Consider the following 13,892-nt stretch of genomic DNA (forward strand, 5'->3'; position numbering starts at 1 on the left):
ACCAGCACCAGACCGAATCCCGCAGCCCCGCTGGGAAGCAGAGAGGAGCCCCGGGGATGCCCCCACGCCATGCCAGGCACATTGTGTGTGTGGGAAGGTGCCACACGTGCCCACGGGCACTGGCAAGGGTGTTGGTGTGTGTCACACATGTGCCCCGCGGCGGTGCCGGCAGCGTGTTCACACACACACGTGCCCAGGCGCGGGGCGACCGCATCAAATGTTAATGCCGGGGCTGGATTCCTGCGGCTGCAGGTTCATCAAAGTTTAAGCAGCGGCGCTGCGAAACTGCAGCCCCGCACAGATCACCTGCGGATTGGGACTGGCATGGGCAAGGGCAGCACCCGCTCCCCCGCCTCACAGCGGGTATTTGGGGAGAGCCAGGGGAGAAGCAGCAGCTGCACCCAGCTGTGCAGCAGCTGGGGGAACCCAAGAACCAGTAGCAGTTGCTGGACTGAACCCATTGACCTCCCCCAGGACCAGGAGAGCCCCACGGCTGGCCGTGCTCTGGAGGGCAGCAGGAGCGCTGGGACTGCGGGAAGGTGCGAGTCAGAAGGGGACACGAGGTCTAAAGGCAGCAAACAGGCAGGGATAACCAGAGATGAGGGGACACTGTACGCCCTGACCCAGAGCTGAGCCCCACACTGCAGTGTTCACACAAGGACCAACATCGCACACAAAGGTCTCTCCCTGTTCCTTCCCATCATGGCCTCCATGAGCCCAAGGGATGTGCCACCCTGTTGGGGGACTCACAACCACTCACCTGGGGTAGCCCAGCTTGCCCGCATGGCACCAGGCCGGCTCATCGCCACCCGAAGCCCCCAGCTCTGCCACGTCGTGCTCAGCCCCGTTGTGTCCCCCAGGGACCGTCACTCCCCCGGCAGCCACAGCACCATATTTGCCGCGCAGCAGCTGCTGCCACCCGATGCATATTTGATGACTGCTATTATTTCTCATCTCCATTCCCAAGCGGAGGGACGGGAGCTCGTCCTCCCTCTGCAGAGCTGGGGAGCGGCTGGAGGGGCAGCCAGCGCTGGTCCCCCTTCCCTCATCCCTGTCTCTTCCTCCCCTGGTGACACAGACCCTCCCTGGGATGTAGATTTGCGCCACCTCTGTGTCACAAACCCCAGATGTGAACAGCTGGTGAATGGCCCTGACCTCCAAACCAACATGAGCTTAGGAGGAGAAGTCACAGGGGCATGGAGGGGTCACACACGCCCCCTTCACCACCCCTCTCCACAACAGGGCTGGGACCAGCCAGATAAAGGATCTAGACACCCATTGCCCCGACAATAGCAGGCAGCACAACATCTCCACCTGCCTTCCCAAAGCATCCCAGAGCCTCAAAGCTTCATCCTCCTCCCTCCAGCCCCAGGTTCCTGCATCACACCACACTGGGGACCGTTTTCCTGTGGGGATGTAGCCCACAGCTCTCCCAAACCCGGGGAGCATCCCGCTGTGGGCACCGCACCTCCCAAGCCGCGAAAAATCCTCCGCTTCCTTCTCCTCCGCAGACACGTCCCTCCTGTCGTAATGCGGTGGGTATTTATTATGCTGATTCCTCAGAAAGCGAAGGCTTAACTGCAAATTACAATCAATAGCCCCAATCCCCAAGGGGCAGGTTCATCATTTAAGCAGGCAGCAAGCAGAGGAATTCTAAATGATTTGCCAGCCATAAATCCCTCCTCTCTGCCGGCTCCCCAGCCAGCGCCACACGGCGCATGGTGCCGGGTTGGGGTGACCCTTGTCAGCGTTTGAAACAATTAAGCTGTCGCTGCGGATCGTGACTCTTATAAACAGCCCTGAGCGGCGCTTTGAGACGTCAGCGTGATGGGGCGAGGGAAGCGAGCCCGCCGCAGTAACTGTCTCTCATTGAATTAAATGAATGTATTTGGAGTCAGAGGCTCTTTTTATTACTTTGCAAACGATTCCTGGCTAAATTAAATTATAAAAAGGAGTGTTCAGCCAATCAAACCTGCTTGATTGCCTGGAACAGGCATTTTAAATGGAGCACGCCTGGGGCCGCCGCTGTTTCCAGGCTGAGATGGAGGGCGGCTGATGGGCTGTGTCGCAGCCCATCCACCCGCTTCACACCTGCAGCTCCACGGTGATGGTTCCATGAGCAGAACCAATGGAATCACGGAATACCAGGTTGGAAAGGACCACAAGGATCACCTGGTCCAACCTTTCTTGGCAAAGAGCAGGATCTAGACAAGATAAAGCCAGCTCAGGGCAGGATCCCTCAGGGATCAGGGGATGGTGCTGATGAAGACGGCAGCAGCTGAAGGAGCAGATAAACAGCAGGGGCTGCGGCACGCAAGAGCAGATCCCCAGCCAGGCTGCTGAGAGTGGCTTTCTCCGAGCATCGTCCAGTCGAGCCTTCCCTTGTACAGTGGATAAAATGCAGCAGGTTCTGCTCTTTGAGGGCGCAAACCCACAGCTCCTGCCTGCAACCACTCTCCATCCTCCTGGAGAGACAAAATCCTCCAAAATCACTCAGCAAGGAGGTTCCGAGCCTATCTCGCTCCATTAACTCCCCCGCAGAACCAACGAGGGGTCTGATCAATTCCAAAAACCTCAGGAAGCTCCGATTCAACCCTAACAATGCAGTAGATTCCCCCCATCTCCGCCCTTCGGACCTTGATTTCTCAGGATTCACAGCGATCTTCAGGTAAACCTGCTCCTGTACCGAACTGCAGCGTTTGCAGCTTTTAACGTTCGTGCAGAACAATTAGGGAAGCTGTCTGGAAGAATGAACACTGCAATTAAACGCACGTGTTGTCAAATACATCTATAAATTTGCTACTCTCACTAAAAAAAGAAGTTAGCAGCTTCTGGCTTAACTATTTTACTTCATCCCCATTCCAAATTTAATCACGTTCATTTTGAACAGGATAAAATGCCCCATTTCCTAAATGAAGAGTAAGGCTAATTAGACAGAGGGGTTTTTAACGATGACACGCCAGACTAGTCAATTAGAAACACACACACACGGAGAGGCAGGCGCTAACTAACCAAGGACACGTTTCAGCAGGTAATACTGTGCATTGCAGCCTCACGCAAGCACCAACCGTTTCCCAGCCCCACACACGACCTGGCCTGAGGACGGAGCCCGCTCAGCGCTTGTGGCTGCTTGGTCGCGTGTCGGGGCTCGACGGGCTCCAGGGTTTGGAGTGAAAAAGTCAGAAAAATCAGGGACAAAATGAAACCAAAAGAACTCTTTGTGCGGGCAGCTCTGCCTGTGCAACCTTCAGAGGAAATTTAAAGGGTAAGTTAATGTGCTGGAACGCCATCTCAACCGATTCACGCAGAGAAGTGCCCGATTTCTACAGCCAGCTCAGCCAGAATGCGGCTAATTTGGAGCTTGTTCTCCGCTCACTGCCGTGGCGGTCGGGATTCGCTCAGCTCTCAGCTGTGAACAAAGCCAGGGACAGGGAAGGGAACTTACAGAGTTCAAAGTCACCTTCCTAGCTTGGGTATTGCGTACAATATCCATTTCCCATCACACCTCATCAAGTCCCCTCCACCCTCAGAGGCCTCTTGCAGCCGCTGCACAATCTATTCCCCGCTACAACCTCCTGCAACAGCATCCAGGATTCCTCAGGTGGCCGAAGATAAAAAAAGAGAATTAGAAAACACAGCGAACCATTTACCCAGTGCAGGCAGACACCTACAGTTCACATGAAATACCAACTTTTATTTTCTCAAATAAAATAATCCTTCCATTTCTGCTCAATCGGTTTGGGAAGGGTGGGGAGGAGCACGCAGGAGGGAAGGAGCTCTGCTCAGACAAGTTTGCCATCAGACCTGTCCTCACAGTTCAGAATCTACATCAGACCGAAGCCTTTTTCAATGAAAGAAAATAAAAGCTATTGGCAACTCTTGATCCCAGAAGGAAAGAGCTGTTCTCTATCAGGCACTCTGAATCGTTTAATGTCAGTATTCAATGAAAAATCCCAGATTTCTGATGAAAAATACCCAGACAAGCAATGTTTAACAGGGCTGGGTAAAACCCACAGCGTGGGATGGTACTTGGAGCTGTTAATGGAATTTAGGGGCATGACTGAGAAAGAAGCAGATCCCCAGAAACACTCTTGGAGACTAACGGGCAGGACAAGAGCAAAAGAAGAAACTCCCAAGGCAGCTCCTCAACGAGTGACACGCCAGGAGTGAATCCTCACTGCAGCCTCTGGCTCCCCCATCGTACCCCTGCTGCAGTGTGGCCAGATGAATCAGTCATTAAGAAAGTTTCATTTCTCATTTCTCTCAGTACCAGTCAGACCCGGTTGTCCTACAAACCTACTGCAGAGCTAAGGAGAGGCACAGGGCGCCAGGGTTTAACGTTAATTGAGGTGGGACCATTACAAATTCAGCGGGGTTGCCTCAGACGGAGAGACTGAAGTCTCCAACAGTAAAAGCTGCAGAGACAATGTGTCCAATAAGCAGGGGAGAGAGAACGTTGTTTCTGTTTCAGATCAAGGTTTAAATTAAGTGAACAGATAAGCAGCAAAGCCTCAGAAATGTTCTTTCAGCCCTGGCTTCCCTGTGCCAAAGCACGGGGACAGATTTGTTTGCACAAACCCATAAACTTCCCACTGGTTAAGCCACTGGTGGGTTAACACATGGATCCATGTGCAAATCCTACTGGGGCAGGACATTGCTGGCTGGGGGAACTGTGTCCTAGAACTGGCTCACTTTTTTTTTAGTTTTAAGAAACACTACTTTGCCTGAAATGCAAGATGGAAACCCATCTTCCCCCTCCCCACCTGCAAGTACCGCAGCCTCATTTTCTGCCTTTCTCCAAGAGAAGGAGCTTCACAGAAGCTTTCCTGGCTGTAGGACACATCTCCCTTTTTCTTCTTTCTTTTTTTTTGTTTTGTTTTGCTTTTATGTGGTCAGTTCCAATTCTAGTGACGAAAGACAAGACCAGGCACCAGCAAAGACATTTACTTCTTTACGATCTGAATGACATCTTCATGCTCCATCATATGGGTTAAGCCCACCCTTTGAGGGCTGTATTTTGTGCTTGTCCCCTTCAAAGCAAAAGGAGGAGAAGGTTTAGGAGAAGACCAGTCAGAGACACCTGAGGACAGAGATTTCATTTGCTATTACAAACTTACCCACACCAAGGCATATTTGAACTGGCTGGCTAATGATCTGTGAATCCGATGGCACTGCAAGACAGACAGACAGCACGTGAGGCAGTTCAATGACACGACTTTGCAAACAACTTGCTCAATATCCAGGAACTAGAAGCAACTCAGGTCTGTCAGAAATTACACTGGTGACTTTAGGAGCCAGTTAACAGCACTTGAAAGAACACAGAACGGACACAGAGCAATCACCAGGCCACACAAAGCCTATTTCACTGTTTCTGGGTGCTTTTTCACTGGACTGTATTAAGGATCTTTTTTTTAACCTTTCATAGCAGTTAGGAAAGAAACCCGAGGCAGATGGAACGAGTAAAGGTAACAAAATGAGAAGCCCAGCTGAACACTGGCATATCCTGAGCTTTACGAAGCACAAATCCCAGCAGGCTCCAAGAGGAACCTGCCTTCTACAGACAAGGAAACGTAAAAGACGCAGAGAAATTACCACGTGCTCCACAGAGGCCCCTTTCCGTAGAATGATGGCATCTGTAAAGTCTGGTCTCTCTGTGGAAAAGCAGAAGAGGGTGAAAAAGAAGCATTTTATTTCCATCAAGTGTGTTGTAACACACTGACACCATCTCCCATTGCCTTGTGCTTACAGCTCCCAAATTCCTTCCCCCGTTACACTTGCCAGCTCCCAGACAGAACAGGTGTCTGGGTACCCGAAAGCATCAAACCAGTTCTGTAGAAAATCCAGTACCCACGAGTCCGGTTACCCACATCAGACAGTCAACAGCTTCCTCACAATTCACCTGCTCCAACTCCATTCCAAACACTTGACTCAGGAGAAGCAAAAGCACCCAAGTCAAAACACACCTGCCCAAGTAAAACCAAACTGCTCTGCAGTTTTCTGTAAAATCCCTAAAATTTTGTAGCTTAATAAGCTCATAGAAAGTTCTTTAATCTCCTCACATCCACCCAAGTTCAGAGTCACAGCTGTTCACAACTGGGAGAAGCTGCAAGTGAATTCTAAAGCAAAAGGAGGATCAGAGGCGCTCCCGAGCATGGGAATTGCCAGACCTCTCACGGCAGAAACAGAAGATCTCTTCTGGGTAGCGATGGGCTGAACGGTTGACCACAGAACACGCATAATAAGGAAGAAAGCTGCAAACTTGCAAACTTTATCTCCTTATCTCACCATGCAAAGTCTTAGGAAAATTCAGCTCTTCTAGTGCAGAGAGAATAGGAGGGTTGTGGTGGGATATACACACGGCTGGATCAGAAAGCAACTCCCAAGAGCTGAAAGCTGATTAAGGAGAGCATAATTGCGGCATTTCCAAGAAACAAGAGATCGCTGACAGCCAGGCGCCCAAGCCCCGCTGGCAGCCTGTCTGCCTTTGATGAGCAGCCGCCCTTTGTGTCTTTCAAACCTTCCGTTCAGCGAATGGTCACTTACGTCCTCTCTTCTTGGTGTAGATGCAGGTAAGCGCCAGGTACTCCCAGAGCTTCTCCAGCAAGTAATCCAGGTTCAGCTTCATGCCACAGCTGCAAAACACCAGGAACATCTCCATGTTTACTGCTGTTGTGATTTAGAGATCCAGAAGAACAAAGTGAAACATCTTATTAAAGTGCGAGGGAACAAGGGGAAAAGCCTTTAATGAGACCAGCAAAGGAAAAACAAAAGGTGAAATAAACATGGTTTTCAGAAGGGCAGCTTTGAAGTAGTGAAGCCCTACTCAGATATATCAGCACTTCTAAGGAAACAAGCTGGACTGGCTTAGTCTGGCCTGCAGACAGTGTGGGGAAGCCAAGGAGCCCCTCCAGGGGAAGGAACCCTGGAAAAAGCTGCACAGCGGCTCCTCTTCTCATCCCAGCAGCTGCAGGCAGCCCTGGGAGAAGCCCCTTCTTGGGAGAAGCTGGAGGAAGAGGTAGGAAATGAGCCGCCGCACCATTCAGGTCAGGACATCGAGCAGCTCGGCAGGCTCCTACCTGATTACAACACTGTGGGGTCTCCGAGCAAGACGATCCACTTCCTCCATAGATATCTGGTCAATCTTGTTATAAACCTAAGGCAAAGGGAAAAACAAGACACCCTTTAGGAAGTTGTCAGCAACACTGCGAGGAAGTTAAGACATGTAATGTAGGTATAACAAGGTAGTTCCAGCGTCTGAAACAGAAACTCAGATTCTGTCAGCCAGAGGACAAGCCAAGGCTCTCAGTAAGACAAACTGTTAAAATTCAGAAGCCTAAATGTAAGTTTGGGCTTTTAAAAGTTCTCCATTTGCAACACGTTCTCCAGTATCTTTGATCTCACTGTAGACGCAGTCGCTATCAAAAAGAGCCATTAAGTGACCTCTGGCACAAGGGACCAGCAGTGAAAACCCCCGCACAGAGGTGGCGGCAGGGGAAGCAAAGGGAGCAAACCCCACGTCACCAGGACAGGCAGCCCGAGCTGCTCCATGGCAGCAGCCACCAGAGGGCACAGGGAACACACAGACGTGCAAGACTGGTAAAAAGCTCCCTGTTGAGCTGCACTTTCCACCTCTTAAACCCCAAATCGTTTCTGAAGGAACCAGGAAGCCTCAGAGTTGCCTTCAGCAGAGAACGGAGATGCTCAGTGCAGCAGAAGGCAGCTGTTCCCGAGATACTCACGTAGAGGCATGGCATGTAGACCCTGTTGCCTACAATCACGTCAATGAACTCGTCAGGGGAACAATCCTCTCTGAAAAGGACCTCGGCATTGAAGATTTCTGAGGTGACCGTTGTCAAGGCTCAAAGCTCAACACATCTACGCGCCAGTGTGAGCCGACGGGCTGAGCTGGCTTGTGAAAGCCTGTTCTCAACCCAGCAAGCACCAAAGACAGAGCCAGGCTGTCCCACAGCAGGTACCACTTGACTCACGAGCTGCTGATGGCTTAAGGGTCTCCCATCTCAGGAAAGGATACTGTACTCATGGAGGATGAGCTGCACCAGCTTCTCAGAGCACTGGGTCAACGTGACGGTTGAGTTGAAGGAGATACCTCCACCCTTCTTCGGCTGCAAGGAGGCAATAGAGTAACTTAAACAACAGCCTGCAAAATCCACAATCTCCCTTCAGTCTGTCCAATGTGGGGCAGCACGCAGCGACCTCGGCTTTGAGCAGGCAGCCAGACGCAAGCCCAGGAAACCTCACCTTGAAGTAGATATTCGGTTTGCTTTTGTTCAGCCGGATTCCTACAGATTCCAGCTCTTTCTCCAGCAGGGCCCTGCAGGGACACTGCATGTTAGGACCCGTGAGACTGAGCACAGACAGGTGACAGACCTTTCCTTTTTGATTATCATATTCATACAGCTTTGCCATAAGCCTTTACTGCAACCTAAATGCCACAGCTAACTCAGGGCAGAGTCTGTGGTGGAAATCTGGGTGGACATCCCCATCTGTAGAGCTCTGTAAATGCTGCTCCCAGTCAGCTAGGGTGATTCTAATGGAGCACGGCCTCCACCTCACACTCGACAGCTTAAATACTGGTTCCCCAACAGGACACGCAGGCAGCTGGCATGTTTTCTGTGCATGTGGGATAACCTGAACATGGCCCACCACCCTGCAGCTCCACACGCCCCAAGGACACACTCACCTCTGTACTTCACCCTTTGTGGCATCCAGCATCATAATAACGACGTCTGCTGTCCTGGCCACAGCGATCACCTGACGGCCTCTACCCTTCCCTGAGAAGAGAGGACATGGTTGTACATCAGGAAGATGAAACAGCTATGAGCTCTGCGACAGGCGGGGACTCCTGCCCTGCACAGTAGCTTGGAAGCAAAGAAAAAGATCCCTCAGTGCCGTTCTGGATGCAGTCAGCTGCTGGGAGTGTATCTGGTCCATCCACACTGTCTCATGTCCAGCACAAGCCCTAACAAATACACTTTGCTGCTGCTCCTGCACTACAGGTGACATGAACTAGTGTGTGTAAAGCTGAGTACAGCTGCACGGGTGGAAATGACACCTCTGCCAGCAGAACACACGTGTACAACAGTAGCAGCACCAGGCAGCAGAGACAGGTCACCCAGAAGAGCGATGTGAGCTCGGGCCGCTCTGCAGAGTGGTTACGTATACTTTCTGGTCAAAAAGGAGACAGAATTTATTAACCAGGCTGTGCTACTCCAAGAAGAGGCCATTAGAAGATTTGCCAAAGTTTCCTAAGGCAACTTCTGACATGATTTTTCTAAGCTTCATAAGGCATCTTCAGGCACGAGCAGACAATCAGGACACATGACGAAGCAGAGGGACAAAGTCAACAGCTCTTCCCAGAATCAGGAGTCACTGGAGGACTGGCAGGAACTCAGGAAATTGGTCAAAAGAGGTTACTGTTTAGCTGTAATTCCTCCCTCTGCCTCTCTAGCGTCTTTCTTTAGATTTCCTCTGTACCAGAAAACAGATGAGCAAGATAGCACTCACGCAAGAAGGTGAGAACTGACTGGCTTGCTTTGGCTCCCACCTCCAGAAAAGCATCTTTCTGCTACATATAGAACCTTACGTGGGCTCAGGGATGAGAATCGTGCCTCACATAAGATCACGGACTCTAAAATTTGGAAAGCCAACGTGGGAATTATTGGCCCAGGAAATCTGCTAACGTTTGAGACACCCAGGTACACTATTGAGGGCAAGTCCCTAATTTATAAGAAACCAGAGATGAGCCAACCTTGTGCTGCTCCTTCGATGATTCCAGGCAGATCCAGAAGCTGAATGTTGGCTCCTTTGTACTGAAAAGGAAACAGAAGGATGGAAAGCTGAAAGCCTCATGCAGGGAACTCAAGCTGCCTCAAAAGCCCCAAGCAGGTGCTGGAGTCCAAAGCCAGCAAAGAGTGGAATGGAATGAACCTGACAGAGTAGAAGTTTGCACAAAGCCAATGGCTGTTTTGTTGAGGGAACCTCCAGAGCGTTTCCTATGAAGCTGCACTTACAGAATCATAGAATCGTTTTGGTTGAAAAGACCCTCAAGATCATCGTGTCCAAACGTTAACCCACCCCTGGCACTGCCCCATGTCCCTGAGAACCTCATCTCCGTCTGTCCAACCCCTCCAGGGATGGTGACTCCACCACTGCCCTGGGCAGCCTGTTCCAATGCCCAACAGCGCTTTCCGGGAACAAATTGTTCCCCAGATCCAACCTCAACCTCCCCTGGCGCAACTTGAGGCCGTTTCCTCTGGTCCTGGTGCTTGTTCCTGGGGAGCAGAGCCCGACCCCCCCTGGCTCCAAGCTCCTTTCAGGCAGGTCAGAGATCAGAAGGTCTCCCCTCAGCTCCTGTTCTTCAGCTGAACCCCCCGGGTCCCTCAGCCGCTCCCATCACACTTGTGCTCCAGCCCCTTCCCCAGCTCCATTGCCCTTCAACAGCACACACTGCAGCTCATTAGGTCCTGACCTCCTCAAGCACCATATGATTGCAGTTTGACAAAGCACAGTGTTATCCTGAGTTGACGGAAAGGGAAAACAACTTAATTTCTAAGTCTAATGAGAAAGCACTGCAACAAGCAAGTGCCACCACCTCTTACCGGGATGGATCAGAACTATTCAGCTGTGCTGCAGGTCTTAGAGCTCCAGGAAATAACGGGAGACTTTCATCCATTGGATCTGCAGGGGCATGAGCTTTCAAGCTCTCGATGCAGTGACGTCCTTGGTAACAGCTTCAGTGAGTGACGGCAGCTCAAGGCTGCGTTTGGATGCCTTACAATATTGGTGTTCGTTTTAACACTATTACAGTTATTTTCATCATTTAACTCTGCTTTCAATTCTAACCCGAATTTCCTCATTACTCTTCTACACTTTCCAGTTTGATGCCCTTTATCACTTGCCTTACTGATGGATGCTCAGGTCACCACTAATAAAACTCCTCAAGGACAGGAGTAGTTGTATTTTTCTTTACAAATTGATCGCAGTACAGATTGCCTCTTTTGAAGCTTCATTAAAAACAAATCTGTCAAGGTTTCCAGCCATCTGGTCAATGGCGCCAATAGCGGTTATAAAAAATTCAGTGGAGAATTGTCGGATTGCTCTGGTCAGTCGAACGGCAGCGCATGAAACCCCGATCGGGCAGTAAATCCTGAGGAGTTCTGTGCCCGGGGAAGTGCTAAATCAGCACCACAAGTCACAGAAGACCTGATCCCTCAAGGACTCAAGACCTCTTAAAGCTTAAAGCAGAAATCAGCAGAGACCTTCGGATTTCACCATTTCCTAGTGGCGGCACAAGTGTTACTGGTATAAACAGACACATTTACACACCTGGGTTTCTTATCATTACTACGACAAAAAGAAGAGAATCCGACTTACTTCTATGACACCCGGGATACACGTCAGGGTTGTGAACTCATAAGACGCAGCTTCGCTGGCAGTTGATGTCATTAAACTCAAGAACGTGGACTGAAATGCAAGAGATCAGCATCACTAGGGATACACAAAGGGAAACACCAGTAAATGTTCAACAACACAAGTGACACCAAAACGTCCTCAGCTTTTAGAGGTCATCTTGTGGCTGCTCCAGGCACAGGGACTGATGCAGTGATAGGACAGCCAGTGCTTTCGCTGAACAAAGGTAAATCCTGGACTCTCGCCCATTTTCTCAGCAGTGCTGTGGCTGGAAAAACCAATTTCACGCTGTTACCACAGGGCACTGCACACAGGACAAACAAGTGTCTTCCCTGGCTCTAACTTTCTGCTCTCAGCACATAACCACCTTCTGTTACCGCACAGCAAGAAGGTGAAAGATGAAGAGGAGATGGAGATCTGCTTTACAGCCACTACTGAGCACGGACTGGAAACACCAGATGCCACGTGGTTACCATAGACACTCACTGACCTTACCCACGGAAGGAAAACCGATCAGTGCCACCCGGGCATCTCCAGATTTCATCACATCGAAGCCTTCTCCTTTAGCGGCCGAGGATTTGGAAGGTTCTAGCAACTGAGCTCTGTATTTTGCAAGTTTTGCCTTCAGCAGGCCGAGGTGGTACTCAGTGGCTGGAATAACACAAACGCAACAACTGATTGACAGGAAGTTGCTGATAATTCACTTCTAGAAATAAGAAAGTTCCTAAAAAGAAACACTGGGGATCTCAGTCAACGTCTTCACCACCACCACTCACAAGCTGGCCCCACCTGTTCTGTAACCTTTTGAAATATCGGGCATTGAGAGCAAATCTTCTAGTAATCCACACAGAGAGTCGGACTCGAGGGAAATAAACAGCCAAAAAATTCTCGAGGAAAAGGAGCAAAACCAGAGGGAGAGCAAAGGCAGGAATGAGCAGGTGAAGGGAACCAGAGATCACAGGAGGAACAGCCGCTCCTGGGCAAAGGCTCCTCCTCACACCCCGTCACATTCAGCGCTTCAAAAATGCAAGAGCTTTAATCTTCCTGCTCTTGTCAAGTATAAAAACACATTTAACTTGGAGCTCATGGGCATGAAAGTACTTTACTGGCTTATTTTTAGATTGGATATTAGGAAAAAATTCTTCCCGGAAAGGGCTGTTGGGCACTGGAACAGGCTGCCCAGGGCAGTGGTGGAGTCGCCATCCCTGGAGGGGTTGGACAGACGGAGATGAGCTTCTCAGGGACATGGGGCAGCGCCAGGGGTGGGGAACGGTTGGACTCGATGATCCTGAACGTCTGTTCCAACTAAAATGATTCTGTTATTCTAAAGAGGGGAGGGGGGGGCAGCCCGCGCACGCCCCTGCCTCAGGCCTCACCCAGCTCCCCAAACCCCTCAGTCACCCCCATCCAGCCCCTCGTAACCCCCACAACCCCCCCCCATCCCGCCTCCCCCGGCCCAGCCCCTCAGCTCTTCCCCCGCCCCGCCACGGCCCCGCCACCCCTCACACCCCTACACCCCACAGCCCCCGCACCTTTATTTTTCTGCGTGCGGGCGATCTCCTTCTCGATCTCCGAGATCTTCTCCAGGATGCCCATGGCGGGGCCGGGCCCGGCCCGTCCCGCTGCCCAGGCCCCGCACGCCGCTCGCCGGAAGCGCCGCCGGCCCGTCCGTCCCGCTCAACCGTCCGGGCTTGTGCAGCCGCCGCCCCGCTCCGGCCGCCTCCCGCGACTCGTACCCCGGGTTCCGCCCGCCGCCCCCGCCGGGCACGGTGCGGGGGGACACGGGGTCCCCGGGGAGCCGGCCGGCAGTGCGAACTGCCCGGGGAACGGGGCTGAGGAGGGGCGAGCGGGAGCTGCTTGTAGGGAACAGGCTGAGGAAGCAGGTGGGTTTCACAGGAGAACCCCCCATGCAGGACTCGCCCCCTCCTGCTCCTCTAATTAAGGCCAGATCCTGCATTTCATAGAATCACTTTGGTTGGAAAAGGGCCTCAAGATCATCGTGTCCAACTGTTACCCCACCCCTGGCACTGCCCCGTGTCCCTGAGAACCTCATCTCCGTCTGTCCAACCCCTCCAGGGATGGTGACTCCACCACTGCCCTGGGCAGCCTGTTCCAATGCCCCACAGCCCTTTGGGGAAGAAATTGTTCCCCAGATCCAACCTCAACCTCCCCTGGCGCAACTTGAGGCCATTTCCTCTGGTCCTGGCGCTTGTTCCTGGGGAGCAGAGCCCAACCCCCCCTGGCTCCAAGCTCCTTTCAGGCAGGTCAGAGATCAGAAGGTCTCCCCTCAGCTCCTGTTCTCCAGCTGAACCCCCGGGTCCCTCAGCCGCTCCCATCACACTTGTGCTCCAGCCCCTTCCCCAGCTCCGTTCCCTTCTCTCAACTCGCTCCAGCACCTCAAGGCTTTTCTTGGCATGAGGGGCCAAAACTGACCCCAGGATTTATGGCAATCAGCAGCTTAG

General features: G+C 51.8%; 1 protein-coding gene across 1 annotated transcript; it reads right to left on the reverse strand.

Annotated features, from left to right (window-relative positions):
• Positions 1–3,673: 3,673 nt before the first annotated feature.
• Positions 3,674–13,093, reverse strand: DRG2 (developmentally regulated GTP binding protein 2). The gene is made up of 13 exons (XM_065644632.1): positions 12,963–13,093; positions 11,921–12,081; positions 11,395–11,484; positions 9,770–9,830; positions 8,702–8,792; positions 8,260–8,332; positions 8,033–8,123; positions 7,740–7,837; positions 7,077–7,153; positions 6,544–6,632; positions 5,593–5,651; positions 5,118–5,171; positions 3,674–5,030 (listed from the first exon to the last, which is right to left on the reverse strand). Exons 1-13 carry the CDS (start codon positions 13,024–13,026, stop codon positions 4,944–4,946), a joined length of 1,095 nt encoding a protein of 364 aa, XP_065500704.1. The 5' UTR covers positions 13,027–13,093; the 3' UTR covers positions 3,674–4,943.
• Between the last annotated feature and the right edge of the window lie 799 nt (positions 13,094–13,892).

The sequence above is a fragment of the Caloenas nicobarica genome, chromosome 14, assembly GCF_036013445.1.
Source record: "Caloenas nicobarica isolate bCalNic1 chromosome 14, bCalNic1.hap1, whole genome shotgun sequence".
Classification (NCBI taxonomy): Eukaryota; Metazoa; Chordata; class Aves; order Columbiformes; family Columbidae; genus Caloenas; species Caloenas nicobarica.

Excerpts from the sequence above, each read along its gene's own strand:
- DRG2 (XM_065644632.1), bottom strand. The coding sequence starts at position 13,026 with ATGGGCATCCTGGAGAAGATCTCGGAGATCGAGAAGGAGATCGCCCGC. Across the intron at positions 9,831-11,394 it reads GTATCCCGGGTGTCATAGAA|TACAAAGGAGCCAACATTCA; the intron begins GTAAGTCGGATT and ends TTTCCTTTTCAG. Across the intron at positions 7,154-7,739 it reads TCTACATGCCATGCCTCTAC|GTTTATAACAAGATTGACCA; the intron begins GTGAGTATCTCG and ends CCTTTGCCTTAG.